This window comes from Leptodactylus fuscus, chromosome 1 (genome assembly GCF_031893055.1).
Source record: "Leptodactylus fuscus isolate aLepFus1 chromosome 1, aLepFus1.hap2, whole genome shotgun sequence".
In the NCBI taxonomy this organism is placed as follows: domain Eukaryota; kingdom Metazoa; phylum Chordata; class Amphibia; order Anura; family Leptodactylidae; genus Leptodactylus; species Leptodactylus fuscus.
In genome coordinates, this window is record NC_134265.1 from 83,475,563 (window position 1) to 83,501,419 (window position 25,857).

Here is a 25,857-nt window from a genome sequence, read left to right on the forward strand (position 1 = left end):
GTCATGAGTATGTTGTCAGTGCTCGAGGTCTCACCTGTCCTGAATTGCTTCAGTACAGCCTTAGATGAGGGTAATATTAACCTTCATTCCGATCTAGATGGATAAATCTGTTACAACCCCTTCAATTTTCTGTAATAATTGTTACACCTCAATTCTATAACTAGGAGGCAAATATGGTCAAGGTAAGATATCCTAAAATGCCACTGACAAAGGAAACTCGTGCGTTGTACTTCCTCTACACCATGTTAAACTTTTAAACTTTTTCCTTTCTTTATTCTAGTGATGCTTTTGACTTCCAGTATGGCTGTGTAGTGATTCGTCTAAGAGAAGGCCTAGATATTTCACATCTCCAAGGCCAAGGTACGTAAGCTTAATATGTGATACACAAAGGCTACAATTCTGTACAGTGGAAGGTACAATGTTCAATGGCATCAAGACTTACCGTTTGTACAGAAATTATCTTCATGAAATTAGCAGATGGGAAGTTCTTATCTTTTAAAGAGGACCTGGCACCTCTCCTGTCATGTCTGTTTTAAAAAATCATCCACATGAGAGAATTCTGGAGCAACTTTATATGGTTACACATGCAAATGGCATCGAAGGAAAATGTCATTAAAAATAGTTGACTGTCAGCTCTTGACAATAGTTTTGCACCAGTTATGTATCTGTTTTACCTGTCCGTTAGAAAAACTGATTGACCATTGGTGTGTATGTAAGTATGTGTGTTTATTTAAAAAAAAATCCATTGACTTGTAATTGGCCTTACCATCCATGAAGATAAGGAAAAATACGGCTGTAAATAAATAAATAAATAAATAAAAAATGGAGATATGTATATTTTCCCCCTCCCCCCTTCCTCATTGTCTCTCATTGCTCAAAAAATGGATTTGTTATGGATGCTAAGAAAATGTTCGTTTTTCACTTTCGTTTGCATAGGGCCTTTGTGTCAAACTGTGCCACCGTTATGAGACATACATACATACATAGTCGTACATACATACAGTCGTACATAGAGTTATACAGATGTACATACATACAGAGTCATACAGACATACAGTCATACATTTACAACTAGAGAATACCGTATTTCACAAGAACTACAAGTATTGACTAGAATATAAATATAAGATGTTCTCTGTAATAGATCCCTTCAGTGTAACTGATGTGCATGAACATAACATACATGTATTGTCTGAGTGAATATGCAATTTAGTGTTTAATCTCTATAAAATAACTTGTAGTAATGTGTAAAAACACGCAAAGCGCAAAATACAAGGAGAGTAAAGCAGTAAATGTATTGAATGTTATACATTGTTTTAGCTTGTAGTCCTGTATCATTGTGTTTTGCTCACAGCTGAAGCCCACCCTGCCCCTGCTATTTGTGTCTGCTGGAAAGTACTTAATAAACTAATAGGGACAAATAAAACCTTCCATTGACTTGAATGACATGACGTGTAGTGACAAGAATATCCTGAAGGTCATGAGGATGCCAGAGGAAGGTGTGACAGGACATGCTATTATTGCAGGGTTTCACCCCTCCCTTTTGGCAAAGGACCATGTAACTGCTGTTGTATGATAGGAAACTGAGACCAGCAGAGCCGAGAGGTCCTCGTTACATGGGCTGGGTGAAGTTGGTTGACAATAACTTTGCTGACTGATAGCACAAATTGTAAATGTTGCCTTCTGTCTCATGAGCAGTGTGGATTTTTAGACAATGGAAGGAATGTATGACGTAGCACAGATGTTCACCAACCCTTTCACTGCCGCATGTGCTGGCGTGTTTGTTCATAAGTGTTGATATGTTGAAGCTTTGTGCATCTTACTAGTACTTATAAAACTGATAGCGACCTTCAGTTATAAGTATTCTGATACCAAAAATGTTGTGAGTAAAAGCAAGTGTCATAAATCACATGTTCTGAATGTATTGCACGCTCACATTTACTGATGCCCACTAATATAGAGGCAGCATACACTTGGAGGAGACAGAAGATATGCCACGTGCTACAGAATGTAGAACAGCTTTGTGGTACGTTTTAAAGTATACCTCCATGAATGAATAGTACATGTGAATATAAGAATCTTTGCAATTTATCTTAAGGAGATCTGTTTCCTTCCCCCGCTTATTGGGCCACTCTTCTCTTCCTCCTCTTCACTCAGGCCGTGTGATTACATAGTATTTCTCTCCATACTCACCCCAACACACCCAGATGTCTTTCGAGAAGGAATGGGAATGAGAGTGTTAATAATTGATTTGTTACTTAATTCTGTGCAGTGGTAGACCCTTATCTTGTTAGAAGGGTTCCCTCACACAGAGTAGCAGAGTGCAATGTGTCTTTTCTAGCAGCCTTATCCTTCCCTTCCCCTCTACAAAGATTAATATGGCAAAAGCAAGTTGGGAAGGACACCTATTTCTTATAAGATAGATATAGATATAGATATATATATATATATATATATATATATATATATAGATATATATATAGATAGATAGATATATATAATTACATAGTTTCTTCTATTTATATGTACTATTCATTTCCGAAAAAAACCCCTTCTATATTTGGAGGTATGCTTAAAGTCAGGATTCTAGCATAATTTGGATAATAAATCTGCTCCAATATCATAAGGATAGCTGAAGTTTTAGCCTATGAAGTGCCCTGGACAGACCCGTGTCTGAGCCATGATAGAGCAGCTGCCACTCACATTTAGATGGGCCACAACGTACTTCCTCTAGTGACTACTACAGTGGATATGACTAACCGGTCATGACTTCCCCAGAAACCAGTCGCTAGGGGTGTCTGGAACAAGACCTGGAACGATCAGCTGTTTGTCTCAGTGGTGAATCTTGAAAGGGCTTATTTATGATGCGAGAATAACTTGGCAAATTACTCTCCCTTTTTGTGTATATGTGTTCTTAAGAAGCATAAACCCTCAGGGTTAGTTCACAAGGGAAATCTATGGAGTTGAGTCAGAGTAAAAAATTAAATGTCCCTGATCACACGTCACACATAACAGGATATGAGGGATTTGTTTACTTGTAAAGTTGCCGTTTTCTGGGTTTTTTTTTTTTTTTTTTTTGATGAAATGGCATTTCCACTATGGCAGATTCAGAACGCCCAGCATGTTGGTTAGCTTAGTGGGGGGTTTTCACTACCCCACCAACTCCCGGCTTTGGCATCTGTTAATCGGCTATGCTGCACTGACTTTTTCTCTAGCCCCCACTGTTCCTGAGCTATCAATACAACTTGTTTTGGAGCCAGATGTTACTTATGCTCTGAACTGTCAGGTGGGCAGTGTCTGAAAGGGGCCATGATTCAGAGCTCAAAATTACACCCTTCCTAGCCTGCTCCTGCCTGACAGTATAGAGCCTAAATGGCATATGAGGCACCAGAATTAACACAACTTATTGCTTGGGAATGGTGGGGGCTAGGGAAAAAATTCCAACTATGCTATAATCCGTAGGCCAACACCTATTAAATTATGCAAAGTGTTGCCATTGTCAGGGGTGTGAAAGGTCCTCTTTAGGCTATAGATTTTATTGAGAAGCTGCCTCTTTTAATTCTATATCATGGCCTTGTGGCATTTTCCCTTTTATTCCTGGCAAATGGTTCTCTGCTGGGAATTCTTTGCGAGCAGCTGCCTCTGTGACTTATTTATAGATGAATGAAATACCACAGGAAAGACTAGTTTCCGGCAAGAATAGCTATTGTGTTTGTGTTGTGAAAAAAAAACTGCACTGACTGTTTTATGGGTCTAATATAATGTAGAAAACATGTACCGCTAAGTTTTTCCCTATCACTATCATTGTCTGATCTGGACCGTGCCTGTTTTTCCTGGAAGACCTCTATTAATGATTCATTTATTATTCTACAACATATTTGTTTCTAAGACTGGCCCTATTCCACAGGGAACAAATTGTGGGATTACGTGTTCCAGGATTTCTACACTGCTCAAATTATCCATTTTATCGTAAAAACCGCTCTGTAGTTTTGTTAATAGATAATGGACCAGCGGGAAACTAGACGTAACCTAAGTGTTTTTGTACTGAAGCATTGTCAACCAAGGATACATGTTATTGGCAGTAATTCTCCTTTAGTATCAGCACTAGTTTCATATGGTGTTGCTTTATTTACTTATCCCTTCTATGCTATTGTAGGGGAAGTAAAGCTGTGAATTTCTTCAATGGCTGGAAAATCCATTTTCATAACTCTTGTGTGGAACGTTTAAAGAAATTTCTGCGCGAAGTAAATTTATAATGGCTTACAATGTTACCCACTCTGCTAATACTTAATGGTCCCCTACTGGTCTCTGTAGTCGCTTCTTCGACACAGACATCCTGACACGGACATGAGGTCAACCCTTGGGCCAGTGATTGGCTGCAGCAGTCACATGTCTATGTCTGGATGTCATTGCAGGACCAGGAAGTATTTTGGTAGGGGTAATGGAATGGTCCTGCTCAATCTTTGAAAGCTATCGCTATGCACAAGAATTGGAATCTGTGTCTACTGGACTTGTGAATGAGTATTAATATGTCTTGTCTGCTGGTGTGACAGGTTCTTTTTTTTTTTAAGTCCTCAGATAATGGACTGTGTTTTAGGTATTTATGAATACAGACCGATAAATCATTCTCTGATGGTTTACTTGTCCATACAGTAGTAGAATTTCATGCAGGTTTCTAGTGTGTACCTTCCATGGGAAGTAGTTGGTTGATGTTGGCATGAGATCTCTGCAGTGTAATCCCTTCTTGAGAGAGATACAAATATATAGATAGATACAGAATCTCTCTCTAGATAGAGAGATAGAGAATGTACATCTCTCTTTAGCTAGCTCTCTATATTTCTCTATCGCGCTCTCTCTCTCTCTCTCTCTCTCTCTCTCTCTCTTTTCTGTCTCTTCTTCACAAAGTGCCGAACATTGCTTCCTCTTGCAAATCTATGCGAAAGAAGTTTCACTTTATCTGTCAAGACTAGGAACCTATACTTTTCACAATTCATGAAATAACGTAATGGGAGTGGAACTTTCCTCTGGTTCTTTGCTCAGCTTTTTAGGGTAGGTGAGCACGCCGTGCAGACCAGGAACAGTAATGTGCCCATTTTACCTCCAGACGTTTCATGCGGCGGTCTGCTCTGGCCCGGAAGCATTTTTTAATTGAAATCTTAATTATGTAAATCTCTCTTAGCTTGTCTGAGCGGAAATCAAAAGATCAATATTATTTGGTCAATAGCTGCCTAAGTCTATGGATGTCAGAGTGGCTTCAGAACCCAATGGCCCAGATTTTCCAAATTCATTCCAAGTTGGGAATTTGCTGATCTCTTCCTGTATGTGTTGTGGTAGTGGTGTGTCAGTATGTGTGAAGGAACGCTCAAAAGGATATTTACCAGTAAAGTATGTGGAGTCTGTGAAGTAAATGGTGTAGGTTAGTTGTAATATTTAACATCAGTCGGGGTCACTGGACTTTTTTTCTGGTATTGACAAAATCTCTCTTCTGTAAGCTAATGATGTCGTGTTTCATGTTTTTTCCAGAGGAATTGTTGTCATCACAAGAAAAGTCTCCAGGCACCAAAGATGTGGTAGTAAACGTAGACTATAGTAAAAAGGCAGAGGCAGAATCTTCGAAGCCTTTCTCCAGTGACACAAGTCCGATGATGAGAAAAGGTATGGGCAGAATCTAAATGCTGGGACATCTGAAAATTTAGAGAGTACCAAAGTAGTATTGTAAGCTGTAGTGACACACAAAATGGCATGTTTTATGCAAGGTGGAGAAGGTTTTATGATTACACTAGTCCACAGGTGCTATTAAACTGAATTAGAAATGCTTGAGGATATCCAAAGTATTAGGATTCCGTGAGCAGGGCAGTCCTGTATGAAAATTGACCAGTATGACCAGCCGCAAAAGTATTGTATAGGATCGAACATAAAATAGTTTAAAAAAAAAAAAAAAAAAAAAAAAGCTTTAAAAAAAATTAAATCTTCTAAATCCCTCCTTTCCCTAGAATACATATAAAAGTAGGAAATTGCTTTGAAACACATACTCATTGTGTCTGAAATTGCCTGGCCTACTGAATATAGGGTATCTGTAGTGTTCCTGTTCTGTCGGGAAGGGGTTAATAGGAGCACTGCAGATACCCTATATTCAGCCAGGCTGAATTCCAAGTGGGGGGGGGGGGGGGGGACAGTCCTCAAGCTCAGGGAAGGGGCAGACAGACAACCAAAACACCCCCTCCCCTTTCCCAGCACCCAGCAACTACTGCACCCAAAAACTCCGACCATTTTAATTTTTGAAGTTTTCCAGTAGCTGCTGCATTTCCCCCCCTAGGCTTATACTCGAGTCAGTAAGTTTTCCCAGTTTTTTGTGGTAAAATTAGGGGCCTCGGCTTATATTCGGGTCGGCTTATATTCGGGTCGGCTTATATTCGGGTATATACGGTTTTGTCTGTCACTGTTTTGTGTCAGGTTTAGTTTTGTTACTCCAGTACTATGACGTAGGTGTCTTTTATATTTGGTAATTTATTTTCCATCATTTCATGTTGGTAATCTGAGGTTTTTTTTGGCTGTCTTATATCATAATTTTCCATTGGCTCTTGCAATAAATAACATTGCCTTTCATGTTTCTTCCTAAATAATATCCAGATGAGGAAGATGATGGAAAGACACATCCTACACAACCTCTGTTGAAAAAAGGCAGGCATTATCATTTTTTGTTACATCCTTTTATTTTGTCTTTGGTTCCTTTTCGGCTTCCTTCTTTTTTGTTCTGTCTTGTTTCTTTCATCCTTCCTCTCATTTCCTGGCTGTGGAAGTCAGGAAATTTTGTCTAAAATGAAAATTAAAGATTTTTTTTCCATGAATGTGAGGATAGCTTACACAATCTCAAGATTGAAGGTCCAAAGTTCCTTTTTGGGTGTCTCCGTTACCTTGTAGACATGGGCATATTTCTCAATATGCCCACAATTTTCTGTCTACGTGTGCGTCCAGCTCAGTGCCTTGGGATTCGTAGTTTTAGACTGTGTAAAGTTCAATACTACTGCTAAATATGCCCCATTGAAAGGAGCGGCCATGCATGTGCCTATCTACCGATGCTGAAGAAACAAGATTTGAATGTCATTTGTGGAAAAAAAAACTTTTAAAGTAGAGAGAACTAGATCTCTAGAAATTAGTGATAGTCCTTAGCCATAGCGATCTCTTGCCTTTTTAATGTTTCCTTCTTTTTTCAGGTTCTAGTTTTCTTCCTATCTTTACAATTGCTGTGACTTTCAAAATGAGAACACTTCTCCTCAAACTTTCCCATGTTATTGTCTTGCTTGCAGTATAATTGACACAAAGTTGAACTTAATATCTTTTATATATTCGTACTTGTTGGAACTAGATTTTAAATTCTTCACATTTATTTCTTTGTGTAAAGACTGAATATGCATACAGCTATGAAGGCTTTGTAAGTGGTCTTGTATTAGTACCAATCTATTCCACAGCCCTGTATAAAGGCTCACCATTCACATCAACCCCTGACTTTTTTGGGGGCCCCCTTTGGTGCTCACAATCTTAATTCCAAATTAATTTGTAATTTGGAATCCCTAGGGTAGCACATACACTCTATGTTTATGTTCTCATTGGTCGTAGTTGAACTCATGATCCTTGCACCATAAGACAACAATGCTAACTAACCACTGAGCCGCAATACTGCCCATCTGTAATGGAGGTTTATGATCCTGGATATTGTCAGACACAAACATATTTGTATATTGATTTCTCCCAAAAGAGAGGCTGACGCTCTACAGGTTGTGTGCTGTATTTACACAACCTATGGATAGGTGCATAGCTGTATCAGAAAGAAGGCTGCCTTCAGAAGCTGTGTTCACATGGTGTGTTTTTGCAGATAGTGTTTTTTTTTAAAAAAGCCACGTGTTACTTTAAAAAAAAAAAAAAAAAGTTTTTCAAAAAACACTTACTTTTTAAATGAACATGCATACCTTATTTATGGCCAAAACAGTGTGAACACAGTTTAAAGCAGACAAACCTTTCAACCATAAAAGTGTAACTAAAGGGTCAAATATATGTGATTTGTTGAGCAGAAGGTTTATTTGTAAATTATACCCCAACTAACTAGATTTCCCTGTAGTAACTAAATCAGTCTTTCATGTTATCCTAAAAATCTTTCTTATAGATTCCAAAGGTCAAGGCGTTGCTCTGAACTCTGCAGACCAGAGACTTCTGGATGCCAGCCTGCAATTCCAGAAGAAGCAAGGCAAAAGCACAATTGATGTGTGGTGGCTCTTTGATGATGGAGGTAGGGCTACTCATGTAGACTGACCAGATGACCATGCTTTACAGTCTTCCTTATAGCATCCATCTAAACATGGCCTACTTTGCAAGTGAAAACTTATTTTTACTTTAGAGTGGTCCTATAATATTATGGTCAGATTCAACAAAGAGGTTTCCTTTAACATGATTATTTAGAATTATAATATCCTATGTATTAGAATATGGTTCATGCACCTGCCTTAATGTAATTAGATGCATTGTATATACTGGATCCGTATACTGTAACTGTTAATTTCCCCTTGAAACACATTGCTGGCCAGCTGGGTCTTTAATGCTCAGCAGTCTTTGTACATCTTGGCCTTGAAACAAATGTTCAAAGACTGTCCAGCAGGGAAGTTATCTGCTGCTGATCCCTAATGCCTCAAATACAGCTGCTGTGCAGTTTTGACCTTATTCGCAATGTTACTCCCTGAGGATAAATTCAGCTGAGTTTTCAGATCGATTGAAGCTGGAGTCTTTCTGTGCTCCCCAGCATAGGCTATGAGGTCTGTGCATAAAATTGATTTTTGTTTTATGCAACCTCTTCGGTCAGTGCCGGGAATTGAATGAAGTCGAGTCATGTCAGTTTTATAATTCTATTAGGGAAATGTTGTTATACTTTCAGATTACAGTCAGTCAGATTATCATTAGCATTTTGTATACATGCCACAGGTCCATGTAAAAGGCTTGACCTTGATGGCCCATAAATATAGGTCATACAATACCGTATTACTGTATAGGATGACTAGATTTGTTGAAGCGGTAATAAATACTGTCTATACTTTGAGAACAATTCTAGATCTCAATTTTAGACTACTGTAACACCGACCACATTTTACAGAATCACAATACTGTGAAAGCATGGAACCTTAACCAAAAGAGGGCAGTGTGACCGTCATAGTATAAGTGATGTTGATCTCTTAATGTGGTTGCATAGGTCATACACTTCATTTTACGGTTTTAAAATTGGGAACAGATGCCAATAAGAATTGGAAGATAACTTTCCTTTGTTTTTCTCCTTTTTTGGATTTTTGGCATATGCACACCATCACTGATCTGTGTTTTACCTAGTCTATGCCTGCAGTACATTTAGACTTATTACTGCCCTGTAACACAAGGTTATCAGTTTTTAGTAACACTTGCATTATTCTTCTGTTTAGGTTTGACACTGTTAATTCCATACTTGCTGACTACCAAAAAGAAGTGGAATGACTGCAAAATCAGAGTGTTTATTGGTGGAAAAATTAACAGGATAGATCATGACCGCAGAGCGTAAGTTTGATAATTTCGGTAAATGCTGTACATGCTCTTAATGTCTAGTCTAGAAATGAATGCTGAAGTAAACAAGGCTTATAGTTGCCTTGTTAATTCGCTGCATTGCCCTGTTGCAGATAGTCATGTAGAAATCCTGCAGAATCACTGCAGTTAATCTCCTATTGATCTGCTCTATCTGTCTGATGACTGTCAGTATGGAAAGGGGCTTAACAATCATTTGTCCAACTTCGGACCGGACAGGGCGAGTCTGCTACTCCAGACAGTTGTCTTACAGCCAGGACAATGAGGAGGACATAGGAGATGGTGACTTGATTGAACTCCTAAGACAGAGAAGATTTCATTTTATACTGTATTACTTGGTTTCCATTGTATTGTGAGACAATCAAGGGAATGGAGGAGATGAAAGGAAGTGCTGGGATTTTGTATTTATTTTATTTATGTATTTGCATTTGTTTTGTTATATTGCATGGGCCTAACAGGAGGTTGCCTTCTTGGAGCTCCTTGTAATACAGCGTTTCATCTGCTGTGGCTGATATTCTGACTGTGTGCAGTTTCCCCAACAAAATTACACATGGGAGTCAGTAGATACCATGTTTAAGAGGAGCCCCCCTCCTAAATACATTCTGCTTCTGATGCTGTTGATAACGCATTGCGTCCATTTACAATTGGAGACTGTTTATACCCTATTGTATAAACCATAGTGGGATACTTTGTATACCCAGGGTCACATGCTCGGAGGAGATTTTGTAAGGCTTCTGGATAACCTCAGCAACATAATCCAATTTGTCCCTTCCCCAAATATCACTGTTTATGATGATTAGATTGATCCATTACATTATAATTCTTTCTTGAGAAGTGTGGGAAAAGCTTCTGTTCAAAGAGTTGTCCTTCCAGCTTAAAGCATGTATAAATCCATTTATCATCAGAAGATCTGCTGAGGGGGATGACAAAAGAATTAAGTAATAAACCCTAAGCCACCAAAACAACTTGTACCATGACATTATGATCTGTACACATGAACTTATAATACTTTATTTCTGAGAAAACACAGAGGAAATGTCTGTGAAATGTGGGTATTAAGAGCAAAGCAGAGTCCTGGTGTGAAAACCCGCGCTTGTCTAGTGGTGGGTACACAACTTTGTTGTTAGAACTTGCTTTGTTCTTATAAACTGACGGCATTCGCTCCAGGGAACATTACTAAATGTAGCAAATTTGTGGCAGATAAGTTGATGAGATGATTCCATTGTCTTACATCTGTCATGGTGTCTTTTCAGGATGGCAACGTTACTCAGCAAGTTCAGAATTGACTTCTCTGACATCATGGTGCTTGGTGATATCAACACAAAGCCAAAGAAAGAAAAGTATGTTCAGTTTTTGGTTTATGACGTGTGTGTGGGTGCCGGAACGTGTGTGTACTTGTAATGTATCTGTCTGCTTTATAATGTTCTTCTTATTATTGTGAGAACATAAAATCACCTCCTTTGCCCTAAAAGCAATGGGATATTCTTGGAAATACGATTTTGTACACTTTAGGGAAATTGTAATGTGGGTGTTTACTTCTGTACTGCAGGCTGTTACTTGCTAAAAGCTTAGCTGAGCTTGTAAAGCTGTTCAGCAGCTGGAATGCACATTGTGTGTGCTGTAGATTGTTCTTTTTTTTTCTTTTTTTTTTTTTCTGTACTTTATCCCTTCACTCTTATATTTTTCATATTCTTTTAGAATTTATTGTAGGGAACTAGTTTTTAACATTTAACAAAGCATGGACCTGTAGCTTCACCCTTTCATGCCTAGGACTGCAATATTTTCGTCTCTTAATATGGTCCTTCATGCTTCCACTCACTTAGGGGGCGTTCACACTACTGTCGGTGTCCGACATGTTGTGTCCGCTCCTAGTGTCCGCTCAAAATCTGTCATGGACATTAGGAGCGGACACTAGCTGTGACCGTGACACCTGTCATTCATCTCAATGGGCATCGGGTGCGCTCTTTTGCACTCCGTGCCCGTCCTTCCCTGTCTGCAAGTGAAGATGTCCGACTTCTCAAGCGGACAGAAAAACCCAGCATGCAGGGTTCTTCTGTCCGCTTGAGAAGTCGGACATCTTCACTTGCGGACAGGAAAGGACGGGCACGGAGTGCAAAAGAGCGCACCTGATAGCCATTGAGATGAATGACAGGTGTCACGGTCACAGCTAGTGTCCGCTCCTAATGTCCGTGACAGATTTTGAGCGGACACTACATGTCGGACACCGACGGTAGTGTGAACGCTCCCTAAGACTTGTTTACCTAATACATGTGTTTTTCTCTCTGGATAATAGCCCCTCCATGCGTGGCGTTCCTGGTGAGCTTGTGATAGGCTTGTGTAGGTAGATCTGCAGGGAAAGGACAGCAGTGCAAACCAATGAGACAGGAGGCATGTCATAGACTACCTCAGACTCCCTGCAGGATCTGTGACTAAGCTGTACTGACAGACCACAGCTCTGCCTTTAATGGATCTCAGCTAAAAAGTAGTCTCAGAGCAAGGCATGAGGAAACTAAGGTAACAGGTAATCCTCCCCATAGGTGCTGACTTGCATATCATTTTTAGTTCCTGACTAGTCATTTTAAGAAGGACCTGTCACCAGCTTTGAAAAGCCAAATGACACACATCTGATAGACACTGAGCATTTTGGGGTTTTGTTCAAGTTTTTTCAGCTATTCCAAAGATATAAGACCTTTTAGTGTTGAGGCAAATTAGGGTATAGTAGTTAGTGGTTTATATTGGGGTGTTCCCGGTGCTGTATATTACATAGAATTATTACTATGAGTTTGTGAAGGTATGTGCGTATAGTTATACGCAAATAACTAAACATACTGCTCAATTTTTTAACTTGTCTGCGTCGGATTTTGAGCCACAACACACAAACTTTTATGCAAAATATTACATTTGCACAATGGCATTGAGATGGATAACTCCCAGATTGCATTTTTACAATATACAAGATGACTGTTTTCAGTATATTTTTATAGGGTACAATATTCTTTGTAGGTTTTATTTATAGAAGTGAGAAAATTGTGCAGAAGCCCCTGGCAGTTAAAGGGGGTCTGTCCACGTAAATGTGTATCGGACTAATGACTGACCTTGTAGAGCAGACTATACATTGTCCAAAAAGGTCTTTCTTCTGCATTGCAGCTCATTTTTCATGAAAATCAAGGGCGTTTCTTCTACTGGATCGTCACTCCCCGGTCTAGATAATCGCCCCTTACTGTCACCCAGCTCCGTCCACCATGGCTCGAGTGACCTCTTCCACGTTCTCTGCAGTTAGGTACAGAGCAAAACCCTAGAGAAGAAACTCCTCTAAAGCTCTTTTCAGCTAATTTGCATAAGAATAAGAAGCATGAAAGGCTGATTTTCATGAACATGAAGCTGCCACACAGGATAAGAAAGGCGTCTTATGGAAAGTGAATTAGTAGCCGTACAAGGCACTGGCATTAGTTCTCTCTAGAGATGAGCGAGTACTATTATAGCACGCACCCATAGGAATGAATGGAAGCGGCCGGCATTCAGGGGGTTAAGCAGCCGGCCGTCGGCAAAGTCTGTCTCTACGTCCATTCATTCCTATGGGTGCGTGCTATTCGAAATTGGAGTTTCAAATAGTACTCGCTCATCTCTAGTTATCTCCTTTAAAAAGTTTCTATCATATTACAAAAGCTAAAGCACTTAGTAGCAGTGGGATTCTAGCGCCATCATAGTATGTCATAGGCTTTCACGTTATTAAATGGAAAAGATTTAGCTAAACTATCCAAAGTGTGTGTTGTAATGTATTCCATAATCTTGTTAGCTTTAGATGTAAGACGCTTCTAAAGAAGAAGAAAAAACACTTCAAAGCTGAAAGTGGCACCTTTCATTTATTATTGTAAAGAAGTGAGGAGCCTGCCAAGTGTCTTGACTGCTCGGAGTGGTGTTTATGAGCTCCGTTTATTATCTGGCGTTGTTTTGTCATGATCACTTGTGGCAAATCCTAGATTTGGCTCCCATTTCAGCTTATCACACCCCCTCATATTGCTTTTCCATCACCTTTTTAGCTTGAAAAACCTCAATTGGATTTGTCAGTTTGTAGAACAGATCTGTATGGGAAGGATCTCATTCCCATAGATTTCAGCAAATTAAGTGTTCCTTTTCACCTTTTAATTATGGAATCGTGATTTGCACATTTTTATGGAGGTGGTTTTATTGAAGATAAAGCTGTGACGTCCATGTTTGAGTTGTAAGCGACATTGACTGGTGTTTTTCCACTACTGCTGTATAATGAATTTGGATTGCAGTTAGCTGGCATTCCCATTCCCTCAGACTTTGCAGGAAAGTAAGATTAGGCTTTATTTCTCTGTGGGATATAAATGCATATCTGCGAGAACATCGTGGTCTGTATTATGTTTATTTCTTATCGTCTTTTTCCCTCTTCTGCTTATGCATAGGCACCAAGTATTTTCCGTACTGGGCGACTTGTGTTGTGAATGTCCGTCCACTGTGGCATGTTCTAAATGAATTGCGCCGCCTTTTGTATTTTCTGCTTCTTTATTTTTTTTTCTCATAACTTTCTCTTTGAAAACATAATAAAAAAATTCAGTTAACAGTTTATGGTTTTGTTTTTTCTCCTGTTGCTTTCAGTGTGGCCGCTTTTGAGGAAATGATTGAACCGTTTAGGCTGCATGAAGATGAAAAGGAACAGGATGTAGCGGACAAAATGAAAGAGGAAGAACCGTGGAGGATAACTGATAATGAGCTAGAGCTTTATAAGACAAAGGTATCTGTTATTTCTTTAAGGAACTATTAAAGGAGTTCTCTTTATAAAGACCGCCCCTGTCCATATGAGCAAGAACAGAGAGAGTCTCCTCCATGCATTACCTGGCTAATTGGTCTAGTACAGTATATCTAACATGCTCCATTACAAAGTAGATTACTTGAGCTATTACTGATTTTGATGGGCACCCTGGCAACTACAGTGTTAATTCTTGTTTTTTTTTTTTTTTTTTTTTTTTTTTCCCCCTAGATAGTTAAATGTGGCTGTTTATGTGAAAAGGGCCCACACTGTCGATATGGAGTTCTTGGTATCATTGTAACGGTTATGGTGTAACATTGTCCGAAACAGCAAAAAATTTTTTATTGAAAGCACAATTGACATATTTTTAAATAAATTTTTTGCATAAAACAAAATTGTGTTTTTTTTTTTTTTACCCAAATATGTTTTGGACTATTTTCTCTATAATTAGTATCGACGATCTGGGCCCTTTTCACGTAAACAGCCACAAATAATAGTCTCTAGGTGCCAAGATTCCCTCCCAGTCTGGTTCTAGACTGAAACCCCTATTCTAAAAAGGGTTTGGCAAACTTAAGACTGGCTTTCCAAGTGCATATTATATATGCAATATTTAAGGAGTTGTACCACGCTAAACACAGCTCTGACCTGCAAGCTAACAAGGTCCAGCAGACTCCTATTTGTAAATGTTATGATCCATGTGAAGAACATTCTACATGCTGAACAATTGGCAGAAACACAGCACACATGAAGTAGAATGTAAACTCAATGGCCTGGTTTGTCTACCTTTTATATTGACCATTGGGTGCACATCCATCTCATGAAATAATATTTTTGATATCAGACGGAAGGCACTGTTACAGAGAGGACATGTCCCACTGTTCAGTTGCAGGGAATAAACTTGTAACACACTAGGTATAGTCTGTCCATCTATTATAAGCCATCTTCTGGTCTATTAACAAATCTGAGCAATCTCCATGGTTGTATGGTCTTCAGTATAACTATTTCTCATTCTCTGCTTTGCATTAGACTCATCGTCAGATCCGGTTAAACGAATTATTGAAGGAGCACTCAAGCACGGCCAATGTTATTGTCATGTAAGTTCATGTAATAAGTGGACTGGTATGTGTTTACTACATAGAAGTTGTCACCTTGTGCATACCTTGGACTCTTGTTTTTGCATTTTCCTTCATAGACATATATGTGAAATATTTGGCATTTGTGAAATGCAAGACTTGAACTACTTGTACAATGTATAGTATAGCTCTAGAGAAAAAGGAAACTTAAGAAGTGCTAATCTTTGCTGTTTGTGATTTGCTTTTCTCCCTCAAGCACTTTGTTCATGCTATAGATTTCCCATCCCATACATAAAGCTTTACATTGCTAAGCCATATCCACCTCCCTCTGCATTATGTTCTCACCTGCCACAAAAGCGAGATGTGAATCTGACTTAGTTTAGTGAGCAATAGTGTAAAATGATTATATGAGTAGTACGTTTAGAGAATTAAAGGGATTATCTGGTTTCTACATCTGATGACCTATCCTTAGAGTAGGCCATCAATATTAGATCTGTTTAGATCAGCTGTACTGAGACATCTCCTGGGGGATCATTTCAGGGATCAGCACTGCTCACTCTCACTATACAAACTGTAGCCGTGGGTATAGATCCTGCAGTGCTGTCCCATATTAGATCTGCAGGAGTCTGACAACCGAAACCCTCACGACGGCATGGCTCACGGTAATGTTTAAACGCAGGGAGCTGCATTGCTCACTCGCTGTACAAATTATAGCGGCGGCTTTAAGTACTGCAGTCTTGTCCCGTAGAACAGCTGATCTGCGGAGGTTCTAGTTGTCACAATCCTATAGATCTATTTTTGGTAGCCTATTCAAAGAATAGGCCATAAATATTACGGATATTTAAAAGGTAGATAATCCCTGAAGTCTAGGCCATCCATATTAGATCAATGGAAATATGACTCTCGGCTGTGTCTGTTTTTATACCAGACACAGCTGATATTAAATAGAAAATATTCAGACAGCTGATCACCACTGATCTAATATTGCTGACTTATCCTAGGGTCAGTGCATTAGTGTTAGTAACCTATATATATATATTATTCTTAATTTTTTTTCCAATTTTTTTAAATGACAGGAGCCTTCCAGTTGCGAGAAAAGGTGCTGTATCCAGTGCACTCTACATGGCTTGGTTGGAGGCACTCTCTAAAGATCTCCCACCCATCCTGCTTGTCCGTGGAAATCACCAGAGCGTCCTTACTTTCTACTCCTAAACACTGCCAGCTGCAAAGCCCCAAAGAAATGGTACTTGAGTGGCTGGGATGCAGGCATCATCACATTCTCTAACCCCTTCCCCCCAGAACTTCTTTTTCTTGATTCCACAGACTTGAAAGCACACAAAGGAAAGTTACTTTTTCCACACTTGAGAATCGATTGCAGTTTTACTGCTTCTGTTACATTACTGGTGGATCCTGGCTTCATAAGGGAGATTCCTATGTATGGGACTCGAATACATGGAAGTTTATTTCTCTGCTACTTGAACAGCAGCAATAAAAGTGTGTTTGTTTTTATTTTGATCAGTGAAAGGATTCTAGATTTGTAAAAGCCTTTAGCCTTGAGGTGCCTTTTTGAAAATTAACCAAACTTCATCCATACCCCCCTTTTTTATAAACTTGTATAGAATGTACAATCTGCCTTTCAGCTAGGACTTTAGATCAAAACCTTTAGTTTCTAGTTTCTTCCATCTTGACGATAACTTATGCTGCTTCTCCGTCTTCCACCAAGCTATTCATACTTCTATTACGTCATAAATGTTATTATTTTTTTATATTTTTCTTTTGAATGTCTGTTAGAAATAAATGCACAGGGTTTGAACAAGACAGCTATTCCACAAATAAAGATTAAGTGACCATATTGGTGTATTGGAACAAATGAACAGGTTATATGGACCTTATTATACATGTCCTATGGTTGTAGTAGTGTCAAAAGCATTAAAGGTGGGTATTACACATCCTGGTATAACACTACATTATATTAAGCCGAATTTCTTTTACTACAAGTAATACACAGTGTGTCACCTTGGTGATTCTCTGCATAGTGGTTTTGGGGTTTTTTTTGTTTGTTTTTTTTGGGGGGGTTCTCTGGGGAATTTTAGTGCACTTGTTACTGGGTCATCAAGTTAGTTTATCTCTTCATTGGCATTCACTTGGTAAGATGTATTCATTCCTAGCATCCGTACACAAGGGAAGTGGCCATATTATGGCCATACCCACAATGCAGCTTGACCAACAATATTGAGCAGTTGTTACTATCGTCTTACTAGTCCTAATAAAAGAATAGACTGGTTTCCTACATGGAAATAATTCTGCCCCAAGTTGTGTATATATAATTTTCACTGCAACCTCTAAATTGTTTGCTTTTTTTTTTCACCTTTTTCGTATTCGTATTGAATTGGAGGGATGCAAATTTTTCATTTGTTGTATTATTCCTGGTCAGAGGAGGGTGATATACAGCCATTTTTAATGCTTGGTTGACTATTGATTGTGCACTCTATTGCAGGAATACCTAGTACATTTCTTCAGCTGTGTTTCCATGTATATATGTGGATATTACAGGTTATGCCCAGAATCCTTGATGCAAAGGCTCATGTGCAATAACATTACTTGCAGGGGTAAAAAGTAATGGGACTTGTCTAGAAACTGAGCGCTTTTTTGTCGAAAGATGCCTTACTCAATCTGCATTACTACCTTATGGCCCATAGGCTTGTATTACAAGTACTTATAGAAGACTCTTTTATGTCCAATTATGTCTTGGATTGTTTTTTCCTTAATAGAATGTCTCAATATGTTTTAGGCCAACCCTCCTAACTTCACATTAACTTTAGCTTTGCATTCTGCAATATTTTGGACTGTAGTTTGACCCGTTATGTATATTGGACAGTAACTTCTAAGAGGACCTAGTAGGAGGATTGCTAAAACAGTTTATGAAGAGGATTAGTCCATGACTATGAGAACTCTGAAGACGATAACCTATGGAGAGAAGGTTCATCAGAACATGACACTTTAAGTGCATTCCTAGCTTTTCTAGTTATAAAGTATTTTGGTTCTATTTTTGATGTTATACTGCACAAAACTCTGTAGAATTAATATAAAATCAGTGCTGAGCTTAGTACTAGGGTTCTTTTAAGGAACTTCAGCTTAGTACCCTAAAATCCATTGAGCAGAGCACAGGATATGGATATGCTGACTTTATTAATGTATTATCCTGCAATTTGGTGTCCAGGAGCATGAAACTAGGGCGGACAAAATATATGTACGTTAATGTATGCATACACATCCTGTGCTCGGCTCAGTTAACTAGATTTGTACTATGCCTGGAAGTGATGGCGATATCTAAGTGCATGTATCAGTTAACCAGATGTCTGCCAGTTTCATTGGATAACATATGCATCGGATGGATTTGAGCCCTAATTATTGAAATGGAAGTATCCCTGGTGTCAGGTTATTTTAGGAGCTGGGCAAATGGTAAGCATGTTTGTTCTTTTATCTGTAGAAAGCGCCTCAGTCATCACATTTCTCTAACATCAACCCCCACCCCCACAAATGATTGTACTTCATTGGTAGAAAGCCTGTAGGGGATGTTCATGAAGATTTGCTGTATTGGTGTTGCAGGTTTTATGTGTAATATGATTATTTTTGAACACGTATAATACCTTCTGATATGTTTTACCTGGGAAACAAGAATTGTCACGTGTAACTAATGTAGTGAACTATACAGAGTAGTATTGGTGTCTTGTATTCAGAGCATGTACGAGTCCTTACTGTATGTACTGATCCGTTGTATCGCTGCTTGGTTTAACATCCCACAGCTATATTTGTACAGAGCTGGTTTCGAAATAGTACCCTGACATACATGAAACTGTCAGAGAACCTGTTAGAACAATTATGGACTTGACCATTTTGCAGTAACTTGGAATGGGGGTAGGTGAATATATTCCCTTATTACACTTCTCGGAACAGTTGAAATTTATATATGTGGGGAAACCCCTTTAATCATTACTATAAACAGAGAAGTTCCTAAATGTGTCTAAATGCTCGACAGATGATGCCACCCTAGATGAAATGTCCAGCTCTGTAAAGCATCTTTGTGTTGATGCTTACAGAGTTTGCAGTGGGTGAATTTAGTATGTAAATGAGTCCCCCCTCCCTTTCTTGCCCTTACTCACAGCTTCCTTCTTGCCATTCTATTACCGTGTGTAAGATAGAGCTGTTACTTCTCACATTCAAATCTGCTAGTGACACATTATTCTTTGGTTCACCTACTCACTGTACAGAGCACAGATTGCTCCCCAGCATGTGAAACGTGATTTCTAAGCTAGAGGAGGGAATATGGGAGAGCCAGGGGACAGTGGAGATTAGAAACATGTGAAGTCCTGTACTAGGGGAAGGGAGATGTCTAGGGGCATCACAGCAGAGGCATTGTCATGTGACTGCCTGTGAGACTGGCATATAGAGGCTTTCTAGCTGCACACAATACATTATAAAAATGATACATCATACAGTCAAACCTAATCTTTAGAAACCATAAAGCATCCATTTACTCCAAAAGCATAAATGTATTTGAGACCCATTGATGAATATTGTATCAGGGTTAACATCAGGTAACTGAGAGGGTTATTATACTGGCTCTTCTCTCCACAGGCAATCCCTTTAATATCACCCCCTAAATGAATTTGTGCACTATAGACATTTTTCTGGTTTGAGTAAAACTACCTGAAGTAGTAGAACTACTGTATGTGTATGAGTTAGAACTTTAACAGGACCTTCAGTACAGGCCCTGGGCATTTTATTGCATTCATTATGGATTCGTATGTCTTTTTATAGAATTCATAATTATAATCATATATAATTATAGTATTCCCTTAAAGACCCTATGTATATAGATTTCCTAACTGTATATTAAGTGACAGTTGTATTAATGTAAATTTTAACATTCAGAACATGATTGGTGATTTCTTTGTTTAAATGGCCATTATGTCCCAACACTTGCCCATAGTCATGCCACACTTGCCAACTATAGTGCAGATATGGTCTTTTTTTTACTACCTACATTTTCAGATTTCCAGAACTAATAACCTGCTTAAGCATATGTCGGTGGAGAACCGGTAGTACAAGTTTTACATTGCCTGCCAAATCTTACTTCATGGACAAATGATCCATGAGTTGAACATCAAAGCATATTTTGCTTGTAGAAGTACAATGTAGACATTTGTGGAACTTGGATTTCAGAAATGTATGTATTACCTACTAGATTTAGAGTTCCCATTCACCTACCTTCATTCCATGGAGCCCATCTCTGCAGTTAGTCAGTCTGGTATGGGGTGATATTGACTACATCTTTTATGCCAAGAGGTGATGTTAAATGAACTGCTGACTTGTTAGTGCTGCTATCTTGTGTTTGTGACCAGGTACTATTGCCGTATAATTTTAACTGTATTCTGGAAAGGTTGCTGACAGCGGGAGGATTTAATACACGTTTTCTGGCAGTCTAGTAAGTACAATTCACAGATAAGCTCTCGCTGACCCTTTCTGGGACATATTTGTGTGACGCTGCATTGCAGTGCTCTCTATTGATGTTCTTGTGTGTATTCCGGATAAGTGCTGGTATTATTTAAAGAAGAAACCAAATTCAGTTTGTGTGTACATATTGAGATAAGATACTACTTATATATGAGCAGTTGTCTAAAGATGCAAACTTTGGGGCTTGGGTCGGTCAAATATATGCTTATAATTACTCGGTGCACTTTCACAAAGTACAATTTTCTTGGACACCTTAACATTTTAAAATACACCTCTTTGATAACCTTCAGTAGCGTTGCATATGTTCCATAATGTACCTTTGTGTTAACATAATACAATTAACACTGCATCTTTCTAGTACCAAGATTGTTATATATGCATTTTGCCTAATTTAATGACATCTAAATATCCTAGTAAGTGTAACAGCTTATTATTTATGATTTATATTTAACGCTGTGCTCTTTTATGTTTGAGATTTTTAGAACTTTCCTTAATTGCGTTTTTAAAACTTATTTTTATATGCATTCCGGACATTGGACAGTAATAAAAATGTTGAAATAATGAAATTCAACAAAACGGTGTTTTCTGGTTATTCCTACAGAATGTGTTTAGAATGTGCCTAAATGATATGGGTAAACCTGTGGGTACTATGGTCTTCAATGTGATCAGCTAAAAAAAAATAGTCAAGACAGACATACTTTATAGTACATAATATGCCATTTGTAAGGATGATGAAGGAATCCCTGATCACATTGCCATGGTACTAGGGAATAAGTACTTGGTATATATAGTTCTGTCCTTAAATCAAGTCTGGTACCAAGATATGCTATATTATTTTCATTAGAATAGATCGCTATACATAAGGCACCGTGTTATGGACACCTGGGCTGTACTGTATAACCTCCAATGAGCACCAGGTACTCATCATTGTATATACCTCTGGACACCAGATTGAATATATACAATGCTGGGTACCTTATGCAGCATTACAGAAGAGAACAGGTAATGCAGGCCAGACAGCAAAGCAGTTACAAATGGTGTCTGAAGGGCTGGGCAACTTATTGATGCAAATAGTATGTAGTACACCATGTTCAGGTCTTTGTAATCTGTAGACGTCCTATATGGTGCATTGTTAATCTCTGTATTGTGGTCTTGCTCTCCCATAAACGATGCTGCTAAAGGAAAATCATAATCCACATATAATATGGGAGAAATCAAGTAGGGTCCCACAGAACCCAGCTCTGGATTATGTCCATGTACAACTCTGACACACATGTAGGCCATATAATGTGCTTGAAACCTTAGTCATCAACCAACATTATGTAAGATGTTTTCACGGAAACTTATTTTCATCATATAGGAAGAAAAATTGCAGTACAAGTACAGCAGTGGTAAGAGATAAAATCAAATACGTAATACCATGAAAAAGAGAAACTACAGATAAGTGTATTTAGTTTTAAATATCTTGAGTATAGGTCCGTATATATAGCAATATAATACAAGAATAGAAGATGCTTTGTCTCACAATTGTCTGATGGCAAGTCATGAAACTTAGTCACTGAGGACCTGGCTTCAGCAACCACCACTTGTCTTCTAAAAGGGTCGCTATTTACCATTGATGAAAAAGTGAATTAAATCATCAGATGAAATTATTTCAGGGTTTTGTTTTTTGTTTTTTTCCCCTCAGTGCTTCTTTGCAGTTTCACCTCATATAAAAATTTGAAGAAAAGGCTTAACCCCTTCCCAACATCCACTGTACTGGTACAGCAGATGCCAGGTGTTAACATGGCGGCCGCTCGGGAGCTGGGCGGCTGCCATAGACGCCAGGTGTCTTGTGTTTTATACAGTAAGCACCCAGTGCTAATGCCCATTACCGGTGCCCGCACCAATCATGGGCATTAATCCCTTTTGGCGCCTCAGTCAAAGCTGAACAAAGCGCCATTTTCTTGGTGCTGACATTTTGTCTTCGGCTGGGATTGCATTGTCACGACAGGGAGCATTGTGAAAATAATAAAAATTCAAATCTCCCCCCCCCCCCCTCTAGAACACATATAAAACTACTTAATTTCTGTGAAACCCATACATGTTAGATATCCTTGTGTGTGAAAATGCCCGCTCTACAAATCTATAAAAATATTTTTCCCATACGCTAAACGCCATAGCCGGGGAAAAAAGTCAAAGGTGCCAAACTGCCGTCTTTTCACTGTTTTTCCTCTGATAAAAACTTGAATAAAAAGTAATCAAAGCAAAAGCAATTCCCCAAAATGGAATAACTGAAAAGTACACCCCGCCCTGCAAAGAAAGACGCCCTATACATCCCCGTACATGGAAGTATAAAAAAAAAGTTACGGTTGTTAGATTATGGTGACTGTTAGAAAAAAAAATTGGGGGCACAGTTTTGGCTTTTTATTAAGGGGTTAAAATGTAATTTAAAACCATATCAATTTGGTATCCCCGGAATTGTACTGAAACAGAATACAGATGACATGTCACTTTGGCTGCACAGTGAACGCCGTAAAAACGAAGCAAACATTAAAGGGGCTTGATCATTGGGATAAGTAGTTTTTAACTAAACACATCCTTGCATAGGCTTTAGAACTGTTATTCCACACCTTTAGTATGTAGATTGCCTGAGTGGTTTCTGAATAAGTCTGTTTTTATTCATATGCTAATGAGCTTCCAGCCAGAACAGGAATTTCTCATCAGCACTTGTCCTTGCTATTATCTCCTATGTGTGTGTGCAAGCAGGAAGTCATCAGCAGCAGCCTGTGCATAGGAAAAAATAGCAAAGGAGGTGCACAATGCACCGTGCACCAGTCTAATTAGTATATGAATAAAAACTGACTTATTCATAAACCACTGAGGCAATCTACATACTAAAGGTAGGTGTGGAATAGCCTTTCTAAAGCCTATGCAAGGATGTGATTAGTTAGAAATGATTTTTCCCAATGATAGAGCCCCTTTAAGACCTCACGTGGATCTGAGAGTGGAGACATAAAAATGATATGGGGTCTGGGAGGGGGGAGTCTCAAATGAAGAAAAAAAAAAAAAATGACGTCAGTGTGAAGGAGTTAACCCCTTCCCGACATGCGCCGTAATAGTACGGCGCATGTCGGGTCTGTAACTATGGCGACCGCCATAGCCGCCGGGTGTCTACTTTAAGCAGTAGACAACCGGCTCTAATGCCTCCGATCGGTCCCCGGAGGCGCCATTTTCCCGGCGGCGCATGGGCGCCGCCATTTTGGCCGGGATCGCCGGCTCCTGGAGCATGCTCCAGGGCTGACGTCCCGTTGCCATGACAGCCGGGAGCCTTGTACAGGCTCCCAGGCTTGTCTGCAAATCCTCTCTTTTGCAGGCTGGTCTATGCAGCCTGCAAAAGAAAGGATGCTTTTTTGCAATGCATTAGCATTGTAATGCATTGCATTAGTGATCAGACCCCCTGGGGTTCAACACCCCTAGGGGGTCTAATAAATGCAAAAAAAAAAAGTTATAAATATAAAAAGAATTAAAAGTTCAAATCACACCCCTTTCCCTAGAACACATATAAAAGTAGTTAATAACTGTGAAACATATACCGTATTTTTCGGACTATAAGACGCACTTTTTTTCCCCAAAATTTTGGGGGAAAAGAAGGGTGCGTCTTATAGTCTGAATGTGGCGCCTGGCATCCGCTGTAATAGAGAGACGGAAGCCGGCAAGTGATAGACGCCGGGGCCTGAGACATCGCTGCGCTCCTCTGCCCTGCATGAAGCCAGCAGCGGGAGGAGTGATGCTATTCCGCTCCTCCGTCCCCCCGCCGCTGGCTTCATGCAGGGCAGAGGATCGTAGCGATGTCTTAGGCCCCGGCGTCTATCCCTCGCCGGCATCCGCCTCTCTAGTACAGCGGATGCCGGGTCAGTATCCGTGGCCCCTTCTCCCCCGGGGTCGGTCCCCACCGGCCCCGTACCTGTGAAGTTGCAGGCCGGCTCCTGCGCGGCGATATCGCAGGAGCCGACCTGTTCGGGTGACAGCCGGGAGCCTAATGAGGCTCCCAGGCCTGTCACTGCTATATATTAGTATTGCGGCTGGGTCTATGACCAGCCGTAATACTAATATACAGAATGTCCCATAGACGGCAATACAGTTGTATTGCCGTCTATGGGACTTGCGATCAAGTGACCGCAGGTTCAAGCCCCCGGGGGGGGGGAATAAAATAGTGTAAAAAAAAAAAAAAAAAACTTTAAAAATATATAATAAAAATATGAACTAAATAAAAGTTCTAAATCACCTCCTGTTTTTTTTTTTCAATACAAGGTGATCTAAGAAATAGACATTCCCCAAAATGGTATAACTAAAAAGTACATCTGGCCCCGCAAAAAAAAAACACTCTATGCATCCCCGTACAGCTGCAGGGTCACCTGTCAATGTGGCCTTGCAGCTGTTGCAAAACTACAACTCCCATATATTAAATATTTTACCAGTTTTTGCTTCAAAATTTTTTTTCCCTATTTTCCTCCTCTAAAACCTAGTCCGTCTTATAGTCCGAAAAATACGGTACATGTTCGGTATCCCCGCGTCCGAAATCGCCCGCTCTACAAATCTATAAAAATATTTTTCCTGTTTGGTAAACGCCGTAGCGGGAAAAATAGTCGAAAATGCCAAACCGCCATTTTTTCACTGTTTTGATTCTGATAAAAATTTGAATAAAAAGTGATCAAAGCAATAACATTTCCCGAAAATGGTAGAACTAAAAAGAACACCCGGCCCCGCAAAAAAATACGCCCTATGCATCCCCGTACACTTACGTATAAAAAAAAAGTTACGGCCGTCGGAACATGGCGACTTTTAGAAAAAAAAAATTTTAACACAGTTTTGGAATTTTTTTTAGGGGTCAAAATGTAAATAAAACCATATAAATTT

General features: G+C 39.3%; 1 protein-coding gene across 3 annotated transcripts in view; it reads left to right on the top strand.

Moving 5' to 3' along the window:
* The window catches only part of SLC12A2 (solute carrier family 12 member 2), a 71,059-nt gene extending 53,781 nt beyond the window's left edge, over nucleotides 1–17,278 (top strand). For 2 of the 3 annotated variants that reach the window (XM_075272276.1, XM_075272275.1), the window contains 9 exons: nucleotides 281–360; nucleotides 5,524–5,655; nucleotides 6,631–6,681; nucleotides 8,162–8,284; nucleotides 9,459–9,570; nucleotides 10,848–10,934; nucleotides 14,218–14,353; nucleotides 15,395–15,462; nucleotides 16,518–17,278. In XM_075272276.1, the coding sequence (XP_075128377.1) occupies nucleotides 281–360; nucleotides 5,524–5,655; nucleotides 6,631–6,681; nucleotides 8,162–8,284; nucleotides 9,459–9,570; nucleotides 10,848–10,934; nucleotides 14,218–14,353; nucleotides 15,395–15,462; nucleotides 16,518–16,653 (925 nt within the window). In that variant the 3' untranslated portion in view covers nucleotides 16,654–17,278. The remainder of the gene's footprint in view (nucleotides 1–280; nucleotides 361–5,523; nucleotides 5,656–6,630; nucleotides 6,682–8,161; nucleotides 8,285–9,458; nucleotides 9,571–10,847; nucleotides 10,935–14,217; nucleotides 14,354–15,394; nucleotides 15,463–16,517) is intronic. The other variant, XM_075272278.1, reaches the window with a different exon arrangement.
* Nucleotides 17,279–25,857: the final 8,579 nt, after the last annotated feature.